The 19,682-nt window shown below is 33.7% G+C and overlaps 1 protein-coding gene and 1 long non-coding RNA gene across 2 annotated transcripts; both read right to left on the bottom strand.

Moving 5' to 3' along the window:
• Window positions 1–7,717: 7,717 nt before the first annotated feature.
• Window positions 7,718–10,081, bottom strand: LOC136227895 (uncharacterized). Its single transcript, XR_010688319.1, has 4 exons — window positions 9,811–10,081; window positions 9,493–9,681; window positions 8,633–8,773; window positions 7,718–8,242 (listed from the first exon to the last, which is right to left on the bottom strand). It is a non-coding gene; the product is annotated as an uncharacterized lncRNA (long non-coding RNA).
• Window positions 10,082–13,791: 3,710 nt separating this feature from the next.
• On the bottom strand, window positions 13,792–16,657 carry LOC136226234 (elongation factor 1-gamma-like). Its single transcript, XM_066014595.1, has 8 exons — window positions 16,516–16,657; window positions 16,340–16,383; window positions 16,013–16,159; window positions 15,868–15,928; window positions 15,735–15,787; window positions 15,526–15,627; window positions 14,589–15,102; window positions 13,792–14,334 (listed from the first exon to the last, which is right to left on the bottom strand). The coding sequence occupies exons 2-8, from the start codon at window positions 16,346–16,348 to the stop codon at window positions 13,955–13,957; spliced, it is 1,266 nt and encodes a 421-aa protein (XP_065870667.1). The 5' UTR covers window positions 16,349–16,383; window positions 16,516–16,657; the 3' UTR covers window positions 13,792–13,954.
• Window positions 16,658–19,682: the final 3,025 nt, after the last annotated feature.

Raw genomic sequence — 19,682 nt, 5'->3', positions numbered from 1 at the left:
TATCAACTTTATTCATCCAAAATAATGCAAGTCCACCACCACGACCTTCACGGTCAACATTAAAACAACTATTAAAACCAAGAGTACATCTCAAGCTTTCAATCTTATTCTGATTAACTAAGGTTTCCATCAAAAATAAAAAAAAAAGTGGGTTTCTGTTGAGCGCTTTCCGCAAGTGCACGGTATACGCTTGTAGTAATAAAAGATATCGAACCCACAGGGAACGCTTTTTAACTAAAAACTTATTTAATTCAGTTTTATTCACGTGTTTAGGTTTAACAAAAGAAAATCGTTTAATTGATTGTATTGGTTCGGATAAATTAGGATTAGATAAGAATATTATATTGAATTTAGAGAACAATTCCGTCTTGAGATTTTGATTACAAGACAGATACTTCCGTAATTGGAATAAATAGAATGTATAAAACTTATTTTCATAAAGCAAAGAAAACAACTATAACTTTGGTAAGATTATTAAGATGTAACAATTTATCGATTAACACAATTAATAGGCTTTGAACCGTAGAAATCTCTCGGGTTCGGAGCAGATTTCTACCTTAATCAAATTAGTATTTTATATCCGATAAGCCGCGCTAGCGATCATATCATCCGTAAAAACTAAATTCTTTCAAGTGTTCAACAAAGTTTCTATATAAATATGATTGTATAAAACGTTTTAATAAAAACACCAATTTATCATTTTGAAAATCATTTTGTCAGAACAATATCAAAATAACAACAGAAAGAATGTATTGAATAAAATAAATATATCATTAATGAAATGTGAATCTTCACAAGTTAACAGAGAAGTAGAAACATGGATAGTATTGTGACGAAAACTTTGAGATCCGGGTTGTCAATCTTTCCCTCAAACTCTGTAGGTTTGTCAGACCCTTTTGCGCTTCAGCCGTTAGTTCTTCTCGCTGAATCTTCGAAATAGGGACCGGTTAGTCCACTACCAGAATGAAAACTTGTCTCTGATCTACCTTTGAAACTAAACTAATATTATTGTGTTTATAACTAATCTAATAACAACTTGTGTACAGCAAGTTTGTTTACACAGAAATGTAATCTAACTTTCTGACTCATTTTTGAGTCAGAGTTTCTTCAACATAACAACTCTCATAACCCTTAATCCATCTAATCCAACATTGATTTCTTGAAATGGATCACTTATTTATAGTTGGTGAATGGTTGTAAATGAAGGGTCGTGTCCGCTGGTGAAGGGTCGCTTTTATCCAAACGAACAGACGCGTTTCTTGGATTTAAACATGTGAAAACTGTGCAGAATTCTTCGCTGTCTCATATGAGATTCTGAAAATCTCATATGAGATTCTGAAAATCTCAGTCGCGATAGGGGGTGAAGGGGCGAGTTGAAGACTTCGAAATTTTGGAGTTCGGTGACCGTATGTCGCGACTGAGATTCTGAAAATCTCAGTCGCGACAGGCACTTTTCTCCCCATCTCTCGACTACTTCTTGTCCTCCTTGAGCGTTCTTCTGACTGATACATATTCTTGGCATGTTTTTTAGGTTTTTCCTCCATTTTAGCTCCGTTTTGGCTCCTATTTGGATTTAACCAAATAATTAAGTATCTTGCATCAAAGAAGTAAATAAAGACGTAAAAGTATTCTAAATGAATATAATTAGCACGATTTCAATGTAAATTTAACGTATTTATATATGATATTTTAGGTATATTTTGGGCTTAACAAACTCCCACACTTAAGCTTTTGCTAGTCCCGAGCAAAATTTCACTGAATTTATTCTTTAATCAACCTCTTTATAAATAGAACATATATCCATATATTCCTCTTTAAATTAGTTAAACCGAAAAGAAAAAGTTCCATGGTAAATTTATACACAAAGTATCAAACTAGCTAGTGTAAAAGAGATACATCATTCGTCTTGTATCTCAATTTTTATATTGAAGCATTAGGGACGGTGTGAGCACGCATGTTTCCGAATCTTTCGTCTCAAGGCAATTAAAAGCACAAAATTTCCTTTCCCAAACCTAAACTATTACAAATATAGATTTATTAAGGACTTAGGTTTAATATATTCACTTAGTCACGCCCGTGATAAGGGTGGTCTCGTCCGTGACTTTGTATGAATTAATTTGCTTTTGTGTTCGTTTAAGAGGTACCGACTATGCCATGGGTGGACGCAATCGTTACTTAAAACTTTAAACACGTTTAATTTTGCTTTAATTTCTAACGTTCCTTTCATACCTCGACCGTGATAAGGGTGGTCGCAATCGTGGCCAAAAGTAAACGGTACTTAATGTTCTTCCCTTTCATACCTCGATTGTGATAAGGTTGGTCTCAATCGTGGCCAAAAGTTAAGAATACGACTACTTGATTTAATTAACACGAGTTACAAAAATGAAAATTATAAATTGGGAAAAGAAAAATAGCACATTCATCCTATATTGACTTGAAATTCAACATGTATTATGGCTAAAGTTTCCTTAAAAACTTCAATTGGTTTTTAATGTAACACGAAAAATCATACCGAGCTAAAAAAAGCTAAAGTTGTTAGTTCGATTTATGCCTATAAACCTAATTGAAAATTGAAAATAAGATTTATATTTATCATGAATTCATGATATAAAATAGAGATTTGAAACTAAAGAAATTTTACTTATATACATTCACTCGAGACGTTTTTGATAAAATCGTATCGGAGATTTGTAAAAATGTCTGTTTTAAAAATATTGCCCGTATAGAAATATTATTTCTACCAATAATGATAACCTTAAAATATGCTTAACATTATTTTGAAAGTTAAATTGTTTGAAACATATGAAATATATACTTAATAAAAAAATTTACATTTATGAAAAATAGATATTATTTTTGAAAAATGTTGCACTTTATAAAAAAATGTTGCATTTCTGTTTTGAAAATGTTGCATTATATATTTTACTTAAACATTAATAACAACATGCATTTATACTTAAATAAATAACATTCATTCTCATTCGTTGCATTCATTCGTACTTAAAATTAAAACGAATATGAAATATCTCCTCCCACACTTAATTTGGACCATGTCCTCATTGGTGCAAAAAGCGATAAAACACGAAAAATAGTACGAAATAAATCATACGAATTAGAATTAAAAATATAGTACGATAACATTCAAACAGAATATTAAAAATAATTGTACCAAACATAAAAAAATATTGTACCAAACGTAACAAAGCATAATAACGAAAATGAGTTAAAGATAGAAAAGATAAAACCTTTCAAGGTGAACTCGGTGGAGAAGGTGTAGTTTCAACTCCTTGGCGTCGGAATAAAGATAGCAACCGGTGACGAGTAGATGTGTGCTCACGTCTCAATGTAGTGATATTGGCATCCACCGTGTTTATCCTCGAACTCATTTCGATATTGTTGGCAACGACTTCATCTAACCGCAAATTCATTTGACGGTTATTCGCATTCATTTGTGTCAAAACACGTTGCCATCCAACTAGCTCTTCAACATTTGGTTCCACATTTGCTTGCTCTTGATCATGAACATCAACATTCTCCGCCGCCTCCTCTTCATCAAAGTCCTCATCATCTTCTTCATCATCATCTTGGGCACCTAAACCTTGTGAACTTGAAGTGTTTCGGTGTCGAGAAAAGGCATGTCGATGAATTCTATCTTGCTATTAGAAAAACGGCGATATTTACGTCCTTCGGCCTCCGTTGCAATATCAAACGGTGCTCCATATTGAACTCGTAATCTATTGACCTCGGTGGCTTTGGTTTTGTTAGCAACTGTCTTTTGTCTAGGCATTTTTGTTTGTGAAATTTGGTGAAAGAGATGAAGAAATTTGAAAGAATGAAAGGAAGAGTAAAAGATAATGGTGGTGATTTAGGGAAGAAGAAGATGAATAGGGTAAAGATTTATGGGGAAGGTGAGTGAATCTTTGTGTTGGGAAGAGTAAAAGATGAGTGATTTGTGAAAATAGAGGTGATATAAATAGGTGTAAGTAATAGGTATTGATCAGGATAGAGTTATAGGTAATGAATTAGAGTAGGAATAGGATTAAATGCAAAAAACCATCCAAATCCCGTCACATCAGCCGCAAGTCGCGACTGAGATTTTCAAAATCTCAGTCGCGACAGTAAGCTTGCAAAGGGGGCGAATATTTCCTAAAAGTTGCTCTTTTGCTGTCTCAACTGAGATTTCAGAATCTCAACTGAGATTCTGGAATTTCTGGGTAAAAATTGGACTGTATTTGACAATTTTAACATGACTACTTCAATTCCTCATGTAATTAAGTGACATCAATGCAAATTTTAATTCCTGAAACTGAGATAAACAAAACTGAAACATTAAATTAAAAGAAAACCAAAGGTTGTTCCTTAAATAAAAGAAATTAAGGAAAGAATTAAGGGTAAATTACATACGTGGTGTACAACCTTTACCCATTTTCACACTTTGGTGTACAACCTTCAATTTTGCACACTAAAGTGTACAACCTTTTGGTGACCTCCCACTAAAGTGTACAACCGGTAATTGTGACCGGTCAACCTGAAGTCAACACGCCACATCACCATTTTGACTCCTCTAAAAGTCAAAAAATGACCCACTTAACATGAAATTATTTTTATACCCTTTATAACATCATCTTCTTCAACCTCCATCCTTATTTTCTTTCTACTCCATGTTCAAAAATTATTTCTCTCTCTAACTCTCATCTCTCTCATTCTCTCTCTAATTTTTCCTAACACGTCTTGCTATTACTCCGGGTTCTCTCTCTTCATTTTCTTCCCTCTTCAAATTTATTTCTTTCTCTCTCTTTCCAAATTTCTTTCTCTCTCTAACCTCAAGTTAATGCAATGATCAGCGCAGTGAATCCAATGCAAATGCTCTCTCTTTCCCGTTTACAGATTTTTCCTATTAAAGTTCCACTAGGGAAAATCACCAATACATTATCAAAGTCCTACTCGTACCAGTCCAACCATCTGACATTATAGAGTATCCAAACTTTGCCCATTCATCTTCATAAGACTTTATGCAATTTTAACATCATACATCCATTGAGAAATTCCAAGCAACTCTTTCTTGCCATCCTTCCTTCATGTAAGTGATGGAGAAAATGAGCATAAAGAACAATTTTGATTACAACATGGAGGAATAGAAGAGAAAACAGAAACTCTGTTTGTAGAATAGGAGAGAGAAAGAGAGAGAATAGTGGAATACCTGATATACGATAGGTAAATCCTTCTCAAGTTCCAGATTCGTATTTGATAGAGAATAGATAAATCCTTTTTTCTTCCATGGTATTGTTTTTTCATTTTTTTTGTAGCTTTTGGTCGGCCTTCTTTCTTTTCCCAAACGGCAGATTTTAAAACTAATGAGCAGCAGAGTTTTAAACTGAGAAAACATCTGAATGAATTTTAAGAACCCTCAAAAAACAAGAAAACAATTAAGTCAAGAATCCTCAAATCTCATCTTTAATCCCTAATCCTTATCTTTTCATGTCCATCTGCAACTTCAGAAAATGAGATCCCTAACCCAAATCTCTTCAATTTTGCTTCGATTTCACTTATATTGTGAAACCCAAAATCGTCAATTTCACTTCGAGGCCGAATTTCCAAAGTTCGAAATCGATTTTGGCAGCACACTCACCAGAGAAAGTCGACTATGATAGCAAGGGTGCAAGACGGAAAGAATGGCTTTGAAAGTTCTTGTTGTTCTCTGATTCCAGTGCTACTTCCGATTTTCACCGTCAATTGTCCATCCCCCGATCTCCATTATGTGAAGAGAGTTAATGAATGAGTTTTGGAATTCAATTTCAAAGTCCCTTTAGAGAGAGATAGGACTTAGAGAGAGAAATGGTAAAAAGACTGGAAATTTTAGAGAGAGAAATTGTAAAAAGAAAATGGAGGAAGAAGGGTTTTTTTAGTAATTATATAAAGAATAAAGGGTATAAAAATAATTTCATATTAAGTGTGTCATTTTTTTACTTTTAGAGGAGTCAAAATGGTGATGTGGCGCGTTGACTTCGGTTTGACCGGTCACAATTACCGGCTGTACACTTTAGTGGGAGGTCACCAAAAGGTTGTACATTTTAGTGTGCAAAATTGAAGGTTGTACACCAAAGTGTGAAAATGGGTAAAGGTTGTACACCACGTATGTAATTTACCCAAAGAATTAATGCACTTTTATTAATCATAATTAAAGGAAATACAATATAATACCCTATTACATATAGACATAAAAACATCTATGCATAAAAACATCAAACATATATACACTATTTACAAACAAACTATATAAACTCAAATTATATCCCTACGAATTGGAATACGATGAACAGTGGCCCGGTCAATCTTCGCTTGAATGAAGATTTCTCTTTCTGTAGGAGAAAGAAATTTTGGACCAGAACGAAACTCTCTTTTTACAAGTCCCTCATTTTCCAGAAACTCGTAATCCATTATGGGAAATTGTTCCTTATCAGTCCAAGGAACAGAAACTGATCCCTTGGAACACAGGATTATCCCACATATAATATTTCCAAACCCAATTGTCTGATTCTTCGAACGGGAAGCGGCAACTAATCCCTCCATCAAAATCTTTGAGGAATTAACTGTGTTACCTTGGAAAATATCACCTAGCACATACAAACCGTATCTTGGACGACACTACTTCTGACTCGACCAAACAGACTATGACAGAGAAATTTGTGCAAAAACAGCATGGAGTTAGAATGTATTGATTTGTTGTAGGCGAGATGTGGATTAAATCGCCAAAATCCTGTCAACATTCTCCAGATATCTGTAGAAGTCATATCTCTGTCAGGATGATGTGGAGTGGTGTCCCGTGGTGGAAAACCAAACCAATTATGACTTCACAACGAAAACTGAGACGAACACGCCTCTTATTAACGAACCGAACGTTAGACAGAAACTCTAGAACCCAATTCCCAGTTATAGGAAACTTCATAGAAGCAAACTTGGTCCATCCCAAATTTGTCAGATAGCGATTCATGTCATCACTTATCCCGAGTTCTTCGTTCAGGAACTCATCCAGACACAGCATGCCATAGAATTGTGCATATCTAAACTGAAAATAACGTTTCCCCTCATCATGATTGTAGATTGGAAACCATGCTCATTAGCGTGAAGAGATATCAACTCTCTTGCTTCGAGCAGAAGTGTTCTTCCTAGCATTTCTAGAGATTTGGTCATGTTTGTGAGATAAAATTGTGTCTGTAGGATTTAGAATGGAAGAAAGAAATTCAAAATTCTGAAATTGATGATAATGTAATGAAGGAATTCTGAACCTACAGGAATATATAGGTGATATAAGTGAAAGGTTGTGTCTGTTAAAAATAAAATATGTCAAACAGATACCTTTTGGATTGAACTGACAGAAGTTTTAAAATCAGATATCTGGAATCCCTTACAGTTATTGCAAAATGTTAAAATACAGAAAATCTCAACTGAGATTTCCGGAATCTCAACTGAGATTTTCCAAATCCTGAAACATGGAGAATCTCAACTGAGATTTCGAGATATATATTTTTAAAAAAACACTTAACACTTAATGAAAATTTTCAAAACATGACTAGATTAGAATTTTAATTTTACAAAACTTATTTGTACACAAATAAAAAATAAAATTAAATAAAAATAAAAATAAAAACAAATTAACCTAAAAATTAAAAAGAAAGAAAAATAAAAATTATGAACATATAGTAAGAAAAACTAAAAATTAAAAATATGAAAACTAAATAAATTAATTTTCATAGAATTCGTCCACGAATTCAATTGCTTGAATTGGAGCTCATTCGTAATAAATTTTGCATCGATTACCGTTAACCTTAAATCGATCGCCTTTAGAATTTTCTAATTCTAAAGCTCCATAATCAAACATTTTATTAACCACAAACGGTCCATTCCATCTAGACCTGAGCTTACCTGGGAATAATTTCAAGCAGGAATAAAAGAAAGTAGAATTAATAGATAATGGGAGATTAGTCTCAGAAATAGACCTTCTTCTATACTTTGCTTATGTTGAATGTAGTAAAATATATAATATGCACAGTGCTTCTAATAAATGATTCAATCCCTAAACTAATTGTTATAACATAAAGTCTTCATGAATGATAAAATGATTTGTCAGAAAAAAAGAGGACATTTGCAAAAATATGGTAAATCCGTACCTAAGAAATCAGCAGATCCACATCAAAATTGAAACTTGAGCATTAGATGATTCTGGAGAAACAAGTTGTATGTGCTGCAAAAATAAAGGAAGTGTCAATAAAATAAAATTTACATAAGAATAACTTACATGATATGCATCATACAGACTAGGACAATGAATAAGTTCAACCATGCTACCATCCATAACAATGAATTTTTTAGCTCCATTCAGCAACTCTGTTGACCATAAGAACTGCAACATCAATTAACATATAATGCTCACAATGATTCCTTCCAAGTACACAATCAAATTCTTAAAGCACATTCAATTAATTATATCTATTTACTACCTAAAACTGATATCTATTGTTTATAGATAAAAGGCCCCAGGCAATTAAATCCATATTCTAATCTATGTATAAATTTGAACTTACATAATTAAGTGCAGGAAAATAAAATAACAAGTGCTGAAAAGATAAGATACCTTGGTAATGGTTGAAGCATCAGCTGCAATGCAACTTGAAGTTCCATTCGCATATTCAGGATTGACCCCAAATTATCTCTAACTGCATAACAAGAGGCTGGAAATTGAATGTTTTGAGCTGTGCTTGGTATCCAATCTAACCTGAAACTCAAACAGAGTTTCGGTAGAAACACAAGAGCCACAAAATCAAACAGAAAACCTCTGATAATTTGAATTAAGGATATGGACATTATTTTCTTCTCATAATCATTATATAGATAAACTTTTACCCAACCATACCATTTCTGAAGCCATTGTGAAGGTCCTAGTTACAAATTCCACTTCCATAAGTCAATAAACCATGAGAAACAAACAGGTGATCTAAATGACTGAACAAGGTCCTAATTGATAGGGAGTAGAAAAGGGGGAAATGGAAATTGAGCATTCCTTCTCATCCTACCTGCCTATGAAATACAGATGAGACTTGGTTGAATTATACTAAAGCAAAGGAATGTTACATCTACAAAGCTAAGTGAGAGCTCTATACCTATCTTCAACTGTGTAATATGACATGTATCAGGTTGCAGATAATGAATTCCTAAATTGCCTCCTCACTAAATGCTTGGTTTAATAACATCAACTATTTGATGAACTTTTAATTGTCAATTCCATCACAATCATTCTACTTTCATTTTGTTTCAATTTGATCACCATCGCTTCTGTAATTTTAAGTTTCACTTAGAGAACATGCTATGTTTGTCAAAATCTTTACGAAGATTTGGGAATATGGTTTCAATTCAGTTTAGATAAACTAAGCCTTAGCTGCAAAATCAAGTTACTGATTGTACTTTACAAACTTTAGCAAGTGACAGCAAACACACCTATCTCTTTGAGATCTTCAAGAGTAAGTAACGCCAAAGCTTCCTCATCTACTTGAAGAAAACCTCACAAAGTCCGTCAAATTGCAGTCCATTCTATCTTCACTACTAATTTTAGAACTCCAAACATGGCTAAAAACAACATTACCCGCATTTGTGTTGCCGCTTCACCTCTTCGTGACTCTACATTTCCTGGTTATGGTGCCGAAATTCAATATGACATAGGTTCACTCTCTTAAATTGATTTAGGAGTAGTAGTTATGATCCACAATTCAAACTGAATCAAAAAGAACAAACAAATAAAAGAAGAAGATAACTTACACGAGTGCGATCGAGAGTAGCAACGAGCCATTGACGGAATTGTAGAAAAAATCAAGGAAACTGCAGGCATAGAGTGAGCTCTTATCAGGCTTACGCATCTCCCTGTCTTCACCTCCCAAATAATTCTCTATCCAACGAAGCAATGATGAGCTGAGAGCTGGAGCAGCTTAGCAGAATAATCCAAATATCCCAATACACCCCTGGGAAAACGAGAGGAAAAACACGTCGAAGATGAAGATGGATTTGGTAAAGCAAAAAGTAGACTAGATCATTCCCGCCCTTTACATTTGGCTGTGCATTTGTACGGTGGTTTTCACTCTGTAAATAATTAAATTTGTAATTTAGTTTGGGCTTAATAGGCTTAATGCATCTTTTGACCTTTGTACTTAATAAGTTTGATTGGTTCCTAAATTTTTAGAGTGTCTCGATTACTTTCTCAACTTATATAAAATATTCAGTTAGCCTCCTAAACTTACGTAAAATGTAATCAATTAATCACCCAGTTGTAAAAAAAGTAAGTTAAATGCGAAAGATATATTATACGTACCTTAATATGTTATTACACAATTTACAAAATAAATTAAAACATATTAAAAAAGAATTTCTTACTTGTTCAACTATAAAACTGTTCCTTCTTTAATATTAGGGTTAAGGTGCAAAAATACCCCTAACGTTTTGGGCGATGAGCAATTTTACCCCTAACGTCTAAAATGGTGCAATTTTACCCCTAACGTTGGAAGCCAAGAGCAATTTTACCCCTAACGTTAATAAATTGGGTCAATTTGAGAAATAATTCATCAAATTGTCTTCTCGGTCATTAATCTTGTCATCTACACTTCATACGTGTGTCATTTTATTCGTAACAAATCATAAACATATGTTGGGATGTGAAAAAAAATAAAAAAATAAAAAATATATACTGTCTTTTTGTACGAATTAGATAAAATAAATTTAAAAAATTCACCGAATTGATAAATATTAATCTCAAATTTTATTATTAAATTATAAAAAACATGAAATCCTTTTTTCAGAACGAATTGTTATGCAATTGGTGCTGAATAAGGAACAAAAATATTTGTGTTTTATAATAATGTTTGAAATTGACCCAATTTATTAACTTTAGGGGTAAAATTGCTCTTGACTTCCAACGTTAGGGGCAAAATTGCACCATTTTAGACGTTAGGGGCAAAATTGCTCCTGACCCAAAATGTTAGGGGTATTTTTGCACCTTAACCCTTAATATTATAATCGCATACCCTGATTTTGGTCATTTTATTTTTTTAGATGCATATAACATATCTTCCATATTTAACTTACTTTTTCACAACCGATTAATTAATTGATTACATTTTATGCAAGGTCAGTGGCTAATTGAATATTTTATGCAAGTTTAGGGGGCATTGGGATATTTTGAAAGTTCAAGGGACCAATCAAACTTTTTGGACAAGTTTAGGGGGCAAATAATGTATTAAACCTTTTAAATATAAAATAAGGTATATTTAAGGTATAAACAGGGATAAAGTACCAAAATAGGCCTATGGTTTTTTTGGAAAGTAAAGTTTAGGCTCCACATACAAAACAGCACCGATATAAGCTTAACATTTAAAAAATGTACAAATTTAGACAGCAGTAACGGAACGAGATATGTCATTGATATTACTCCGTTAAGTTCTGTCAATTGTACGTGAAGGAAGAAATCAGAACTTGACAGAGTAATAGGAATGACGTGTCCAATCCGTTATCAAGACCTAAATTGATACTCTTTTTTAAACATTAAGTTTATATTTGTGTTATTTTATATGTAAAATCTAAATTGATATTTTTTCAAAAACCACATACGATTTTTGATACCTTATCCCTCTAAAATACTCCTAACATTGGTATTAGTAATTTTAAAAGCTTTAATTTTTTTTTAAGAACAAGAGAATGCTAACTTTGTTACTCGGAGGAACATAATAAATTGGAGGAAAATATTATTCGATTTGGTGCAATTGTAAAATAAACTTTTGAACCATTATAATCTGTTTATCTTTTTTGGGTAAAAAAAAAAATTATATGCTTTCACGTATTGTTAAATTGGCACTTGAAAAAAAGAAACTGTCTAAATGGTGATTGAACTTTTTCGTTTTGCTAAAAACAATAATCTTTTAGTTTGACATTATAAAAATGACTGTAACGATCTCAAAATGGAAAATTCCAAAAATTAAAGTTATTTAGCAAAATGAAAAACCTCGATCATCTCCCTTAGCAAAACGAAAAAGCCCAATCACCATTTGGACAAAAGTTTTTTTTTCATGTACGATTTAACAATACGTGAAAGTACAATGCTTTTTTTTTTTACTTTAGCCGATTTTTTATTAATTATTATTTTCTTTATTAATTGTAATTTTTTTTGTCAACCTGTCTAAAATATGTACTTTGTTATTAATATAATTATAAGTAACCACTAAAAAAATATGAAACTGTTTTAGTTTATCGATAAAATTGTTTGGAATGTCTGATTAGCCATTAAATAATAGTCAACCCAATCTTTTCAAATTTTCCGTAACGCGTGGCTAAATTTTTTTTTTTTTTTAAGGCTGACAATTAGGCAGAGTGAACAATAGACATCCCAATCAGGTTGGCACCCCTAATGTCACACCCGAACCTAGAGCCGAATATTATTAAATGAAAATTAAAAATAGAAGTACAGAATAAAAGAAATTAGGAGAAGCGATAGTTCACTCGACCCCCTAATGTTAACCGTAATCTAATTAATAATATTAACTTGTAATATTATTAATTTCGAAATTAAATAAAAAAAATGTATTAAAAATGGACTAAACTGCATGAGTTAAAAAAATATGGACCAAACTGATGAATTTCTGTTTTTTCGGTTCGGTTTTCGATCTATTAGGTTCGGTTTCGGTTTTGAATATTAAAAAATATCGGTAATATCGGTCAGTTCGGTTTTTATGACAAAATAACCGAATTAACCGAACCGACCAAAATATAGATTAATTAGATTTATAATTTAGGTAGAAACTTTATATGACTGAGACTTTGCATTTTCCTCCGACCATCTAAAGAACGTAACTATTTATAAATTTTTTTTTTATCAATATTAAGTCTAATACATTAATATTATTCTACTAAGAAAAATACATTAATACTGTTCAAACCTTACACTAATATTGATCAAATCAATAACATTAATATAAATTATGAATGTAATGCGAATTGTGGTCATAGAAGATTGGAATTCAACTATTTATATCTTTAAAATTTGAATCACTTTGATTTGACATTTTTTTTATAATTACATTTTAATAAAATTTAATTTTTAATTTTCAAACTTTACATCAATTTTATGTTGTATGCTATTCAACTTGCGTAACTATTTTTAAAATTTTAGATTAAACTAAATTAATTAAAACTTATAAAATTATAAATATTAATTTATTTTTTTATTTTAACTATTTAGTATGTGTTAAAACCGAAAATTGAACCGAACCGACCGAAATAACCAGTTCGGTTCGGTTCAATTTACTAATATTATTCGGTTAGGTTCGGTTCTCATTTTAGGTGTTATTCGATTTTCGGTTATTTCGGTTCAGTAGGTTCGGTTCGGTTTTCAAACCGAACCGACCGATGAACACCCCTACTCAGGATGGTCTTTTCCTATTCCTATTGTCTGTTCTGTTTCATCATTCATCCCCTCATTTCATACTATTACTTCAATTTCATGTACACTTGCCATATAAACATTCAAGTCATTAAATTTTCTTTTACCATGGACATAGTTTAACAATTTAACTCCTATTAATGTATGGAATTTGAAATGATTATAATAATTGTATTATTGGTATTATGGATTGTAATGAATAGGATTAATAATCACATTTGAAACATAAATCTCAGACTATAATGTACCTGCTTCAAATTCTAGCAAGTTTACTAACTAAATAATGTATGAAATGACATGAGAAGAGAAGCACAAAATGAAAACAAAGTTGTAGTTGCACTATGTAACTTAAATTGCAAATTAAGGCTATGACTCAAGTTCTGTCTTTGAATATAAGAGATGCAAACTCAGCTACCATGGAAAAATTCAAGGACACAAACAAAAAAAAACACAATGTCAAATGATATAAAATAGTTTTGCTCACTTGAAGCACTTGGCATCCAAAAGAGACTCTCCCTCAAAAGGTTCAAAATCTTCAATCATCTGGTTCACACGCTCCTTTTGGGCTTCATCTGACAGATCAACCTTTGTCCACTCGTACAACTCCATGTCATAGCACTCATCAATCACAAATTGTGGAACTTCCTGCCCACGGAATAGCCATAATCCCTTCACCTTGAATGGAGGGCTGGAACCAATAATCAACATCTTCCCGAATGCATACTTGCGAGCAAGATCCATACGTTGCAGAAACCCACCAACTTTGTTTAGGGTAACAAATGACACTGTATTCTCATCGTTGTACTTGTAGTCACAGAACCACAGAGAGTATCCCTCTGGATCATACATCTCCCAGAACCCTGCAATAGATTACAGATTGCAAGCCATGAGTAACAATTAGAATGACAGAGACACCAACTCAAATCACAAAATAGTTTTTGGGAAAACTGAAAGTAAATTGTTTTTGCGCCAAATTAAAAACAAATGTAAAAAATGATTACTACCAATAGGCATCTTCATCTAGCTTGGGAAAACAATGAAAGCAACAATTCAATTGATGTCCAAGTGATATTGGTAATATGGAACAGAAGAGTCGAATAAGATAAGAAAATACCCTTGATTGCGACCTCACGGAAGTTGGTCTTGGTGTTAGAGTAAAGCCTTTTCCAGTCATCTAGTATCATCTTACTTGGAGGCAGCAAATCAAGAGGATTCTTGGCTTTGGGCTTTGGTGCCTCTGCCTCTTCCTCAGCAGCTTCTTTGGCCTTTGGTGGCTCTTTCTCCTTCTTGGCTTCTTTCTTTGGTTCATCCTTAGGCTTCGATTTTGCAGGTTCTTTTACGTGGGCATGCTTCTTTTCAATAGGAGGAACTGAGTCAGTCTGCTTGACTTCACCAATAATCTTTTTGAAATTTGGTTGATTAACCATGGTCCAAAAGTATCTCTCAACATGAGGGAACTCTGATGTAAAGCTCTTTGTCATGGAGCGAGTGAAGCCCAAATAGAGATTGCATGTCACTATGATGTCAGCCAAGGACACGGAATGCCCAACCAAGTAGGTGGTAGTTGCAAGATGAGTGTTTAGAGCACCCAATCCTCTCTTCAGTGCAGCAATTGTAGCTTCCTCAATCTTCATATGCAAAGTCCAAAATATAAGATATCCTCACAAGAATACAACAATTACGACATGTGAAAAGCATATCCAACAATAAGGGCATGGGTGATTGTGCAATTGTATAATTCAATGATCGACCAATTAACAAGTGAACAAAACTGTAAATGTTATCAACAAGACATTCCTCACAATTCTATATTCATGCATGAACCGAAGTGCATATTTAAGTGCAGAATGAAAAGAAATTTTGAAAATTTTCATTCACTTTAAGATATCATGAATGTGATATATGCCAGAACAGGGACAACCCTGCAGGATGTAATCAGTCGAAACGCAAAATATTGATATCATGAATGTGATATGACGGAACACCAAAGGCTTGCGTGTGAATGGGAACACTCAAAAATAAACAGAACTGAATAAAAAGAGATAACTCACTGGAGGAAGATACGGGCCATAACCCATTCTGGGTTTCAACCATCCCAAAATATTGGCATCAATCTCCAAAGATGAAAAATCAATCCACTGCTCAATATGGGCCTAAAGACACAAGCATACAAATATAAGATAGGGAAATAAAACAAGGAGGTGTGCAAAATAAAGCACAAGGCTAATAAGGCACAAACGATTTTAACAAGAGATCTTACATAATCAATAGGAGATGAACCCAATAGAGGGTTGTCAGCCTTCAAACGGGCAACTGCATTAACAAAATAAATCACTCAAGTCCTTCAAAAAAGAGAGTATGCAGATCGGAAGCTACAACTTACTACAACTCACCATAACGGGCAATAGCATTGCTCTCGAATACAGCACCATCAGGAGTCTCCAGAACAGGAACCTAAAAAGTTAACCATATGACTTCCACAAATCTTCAACAAACTAATAGGTATAAATAAAATAGATCTCAAATAAATAGAAGCACCTTTCCAATAGGATTCATCTTAAGAAATTCAGGAGTCTTAGAGTCACTCATCTCAAAACTCTCAACCATTTTAACTTCCACTCCAGAGTACTCTGCAACAATGAGTGTCTTGTAAGCATTTTTGTTTGACTTGCCTGAGTGAATTACCTGGGAAGTAAGCCAAATATGTCAAATAATGGTATTAAACAATTAAGCAAATTGAACAAGCAAACAACAAATTACATCAACAGATTCATAAATATCAAAATCAACTTTGAAGTAGAGATTAAAAATACAAAAGACAATTAGAACTAAAACTGCTAAACAGAGCAGAACAGTCAAGCTCACCAGAGCCATAGCTTAAGGTGAAACGTGTAGCTCCAATTTCAGATCTGAAATCAAACACAATCCAAATCAAAACCGAATTTGAATTAAAAGATTGAACTGTTATTCTATCTTTGACTCTGATCAGAGGAGAAGGAAATATAATCAAAGATGTATAAATTGAGGAGAAAGAAACTTACCTCTAGGCTTTAGTCCACAAAGCCAAAGGAGCGACACAGTTGCACGAGGATGAAGGGAAGTGGGGAAGAGAACACAAGCGAAAAGGAACTAGGGTTTATGTAGAGTGCGAAGAGAATATGCCAAAGCGAGTTACTATATATTTTGTGGGTCGGATATGGGTCCTAATTCGGTTTCAGCCCGACTTTTCATAGGGCAAAAGTTCAATTTTTGTCCCTGCATTTGACAAGTTTTCAATTTAACCCGTGTATTTTATATTTTCATATTTGGCCTTGTAACTTTTTTTTTTTTAACATTAAACTCTTTTGGAAATTATTTATACGCATCCTCATTGATAACTGGTATAAAAGTGCTCTTGGTCATTCAAATTGTCATGGTCACTACATGCCCATTAGACTTTAAAATATGACAATAAAATAACTAAAAAAAATTTTGGTTACAAGAAAATCACTATGACCGGTTTAGTATTCACGTGACACCAAAAAGATAATAGTCCACGTTGACAATGGAGCTTGATGCCACATGTTCGCCATGTATGTAGATTTTACAATGTGGGAAAGGGTTAAAAATAAATAAAATCTGAGCATGGTTATGTTATGATTCACATAAAATATGATAGTGTTCACCAGGGTCAGCCTTAGACTTAGCTCTGAGGTATGCCGGCCTAGGGTAAAGAGCTAGAAGGGGCCAAAAAAAATTAGCCTTATATATGTATATATGGAGGTTAATTTTTTTTAATATGGAGAGTGACAAAATATACAGGAGAGTCTATTTTTTTAAAAGCCCATTGATAAAAGAAATCAAAAGGGCTATCCAACTTACCGCTTTTCTTCTTTCTTTTTTCTTTTTTTTTTTCTTTGCCCCATCCCAACCTGCCGATCTTCCGTTAGCTCTTTTCCTCTTTGATGCAGTCTAGTTGAGGAGGAAGAAGGAAGCTTCTTCCTTCTTCCTCCTCCCACCGTTTTTATTTTTTCGTTGTTTTTCGTTTTTGTAGTTGTTTTTTTCCTTTTGTTTGTATTGGTCTTGTTAGTTGGATCCTATATCTTATCAGATCTCTAGATCTGTTGGAATTGCATCTGGTGGCTACAATCTTTATTTTTGTAACTTTTTTTGTTTTAGCAAGGGCAGAAATGGTAGATCTTATCCGTAGATCACTGGATCTACGTGGTTGCATAAGAAAGGACTTAGATCCGAAGGTTCAGAATGATTCAAATGTTGAAGTTTGGTCTACAGTTGCTTTACGGCACATTTGGAGCTATGATAAATATATGTTTCAACTGTTGTTTATGTTTGATGTGCCTTTGATGGCCTTTTTTGCTTTTAATAGTCATTTTCTTGCCCTAGTGAACTATGTATTAGGCTTAGCCTATATGTATGTGAGGTTTTATGCCTTACTGGTCTCATATTGTACTTGCAATTTTACTACTTAATGAAATATTAGCATTATTATAAAAAAAAGGGCTATCCAACTTTTAAAGTTTAATTAGTAAATTTATTATAGACATTTAGACTCCTAATACTTTCCAAATGTTTGTTCTTCTTCCTGCTAGTGCAATCATAACCACGATTTCTCCTTCTTCTATTCCAACTCTTCCTTTCCGTTTTCGGCAACCAGAATTCGCGAGTCGACTGCTTCATCAATTTGTTCAATTCGTTCATCAATTCATTCAAACAAATTCCTTCTCTTTCTTTCCTACTCACGCACAACACTCATACATTTATTTATTTATTCAGATTATATATTGAGTAATTGATTTAGTTTTAATTATATTATTGTTTTTCGTTTTAGTTTTGATTGTATTGTTTTAATTAAATTGTAATTTGTGTCCTCTATGAAAATTTGTGTCCTCTATGAAAATTTAAGTCCAAAATGTGATTTTGAACAAAGTGATGATGATGAACTTTTATGGACAAATTTTTTTTCCAGATTATATATTATTTTTTTGGTAGAAATTGGGACGAGACAGAACTAGAGCGGTGTGAGCACCCATGGCCCAAGAACTGTCAAACCCGTAATATATTAAAAAAGGAAAAAGTGAATGTTTGAACAAAAGGAGAGGAAGGAGAACAAACAAAAAGAAGAGGGGAGGAGAAAAGTTTAGAGAAAGTTAAGAGAAACGCAAATGTGAAATATTACAAATGTCATCATTGATAAACCTGTGGCAAAAATCAGGAGCGGAAGGCCACCAATTGATCATTGAAGAAGAGACTCCAAATTTTGCCAAAGCATCAGCAACTCTATTTCCTTCCCTGAAGATGTGAGAAAAGAGAATGTTCATCCTAGAGCAAATACTGAGACAGTGCAACCATTCTTATCGAATACTCCAAGGAACATCCATGGAACAATGCCTAAGCAGATTAATAACGTACATTGAGTCTGACTCAACCCAAAGCTGATGCCAATTTTTCTCCCAAGCGAGTTCGATTGCGAAAATAGCGGCTTTCAATTCAGTCATATAAGCAAAAGAAGGAGGGGTAGAAAAATCAAAACAACCTTTGGGAAAACCTCGATAGTTGCGAAAAATACCACCCGCTCCAGCCTCGCCATGAGTGCCAAAAGCAGAGCCATCCATATTGACTTTAACCCAACCCGGAGGAGGTTTAAGCCAATGGACCGGAATAATGTTGGGAGCAGGAGGTGGCCTATGAGGAGCTAGAAGATTGGATAAGGTAACAGCATCTCTCCGCGAAGAGCAAAAACCTTTAGAAAAGACAAAGGACTCACGAATCAATCGAAATAGTTTGACCTTCGAGTGCTGAATAGAATGAGAAACATCTTTAAAGATTGCATCATTCCGACAATGCCAGATTAACCAGATGCAAGTGATGGCGGCAACACGCTAGATTGTCGACACCTGGGAGCCAAAATGAATGCTACGGAGATTGCTGAAGAAGTGGATGAATTGGGACTATCGAGGTAAAGAGCAGGCAAAATGAATCTCAAGGGCCCTCCAAAGAGAATCTGCAAAAGAACAGCTAATGAATAAATGATTAATGGACTCAGCATCCCTGCCACAAAGAACACAGCAAGAGGCAATGGAGAATCCAAGGCGCTGTAGGAGATCATGAGTCGGAACCCGTCCATGCAAAACTCTCCAGAAAGTAAAGGAGCGAGAAGGGGGAGTGTGAGCATTCCAAACAAATTTATACCAGTCCACCGAAGAGGAAC

This window comes from Euphorbia lathyris, chromosome 4 (genome assembly GCF_963576675.1).
Source record: "Euphorbia lathyris chromosome 4, ddEupLath1.1, whole genome shotgun sequence".
In the NCBI taxonomy this organism is placed as follows: domain Eukaryota; kingdom Viridiplantae; phylum Streptophyta; class Magnoliopsida; order Malpighiales; family Euphorbiaceae; genus Euphorbia; species Euphorbia lathyris.
The sequence above is the reverse complement of the archived record's forward strand: the minus strand, read 5'-3'. Positions and strand labels throughout refer to the sequence as shown.

Bases quoted from the DNA above. Each gene is read 5' to 3' on its own strand.
- LOC136226234 (XM_066014595.1), bottom strand. The intron at 15,788-15,867 runs GTGAGTTGTAGT...TTGTTAATGCAG, and splicing joins CAATGCTATTGCCCGTTATG to TTGCCCGTTTGAAGGCTGAC. The intron at 15,103-15,525 runs GTGAGTTATCTC...TTGCATATGAAG, and splicing joins ATGGCCCGTATCTTCCTCCA to ATTGAGGAAGCTACAATTGC.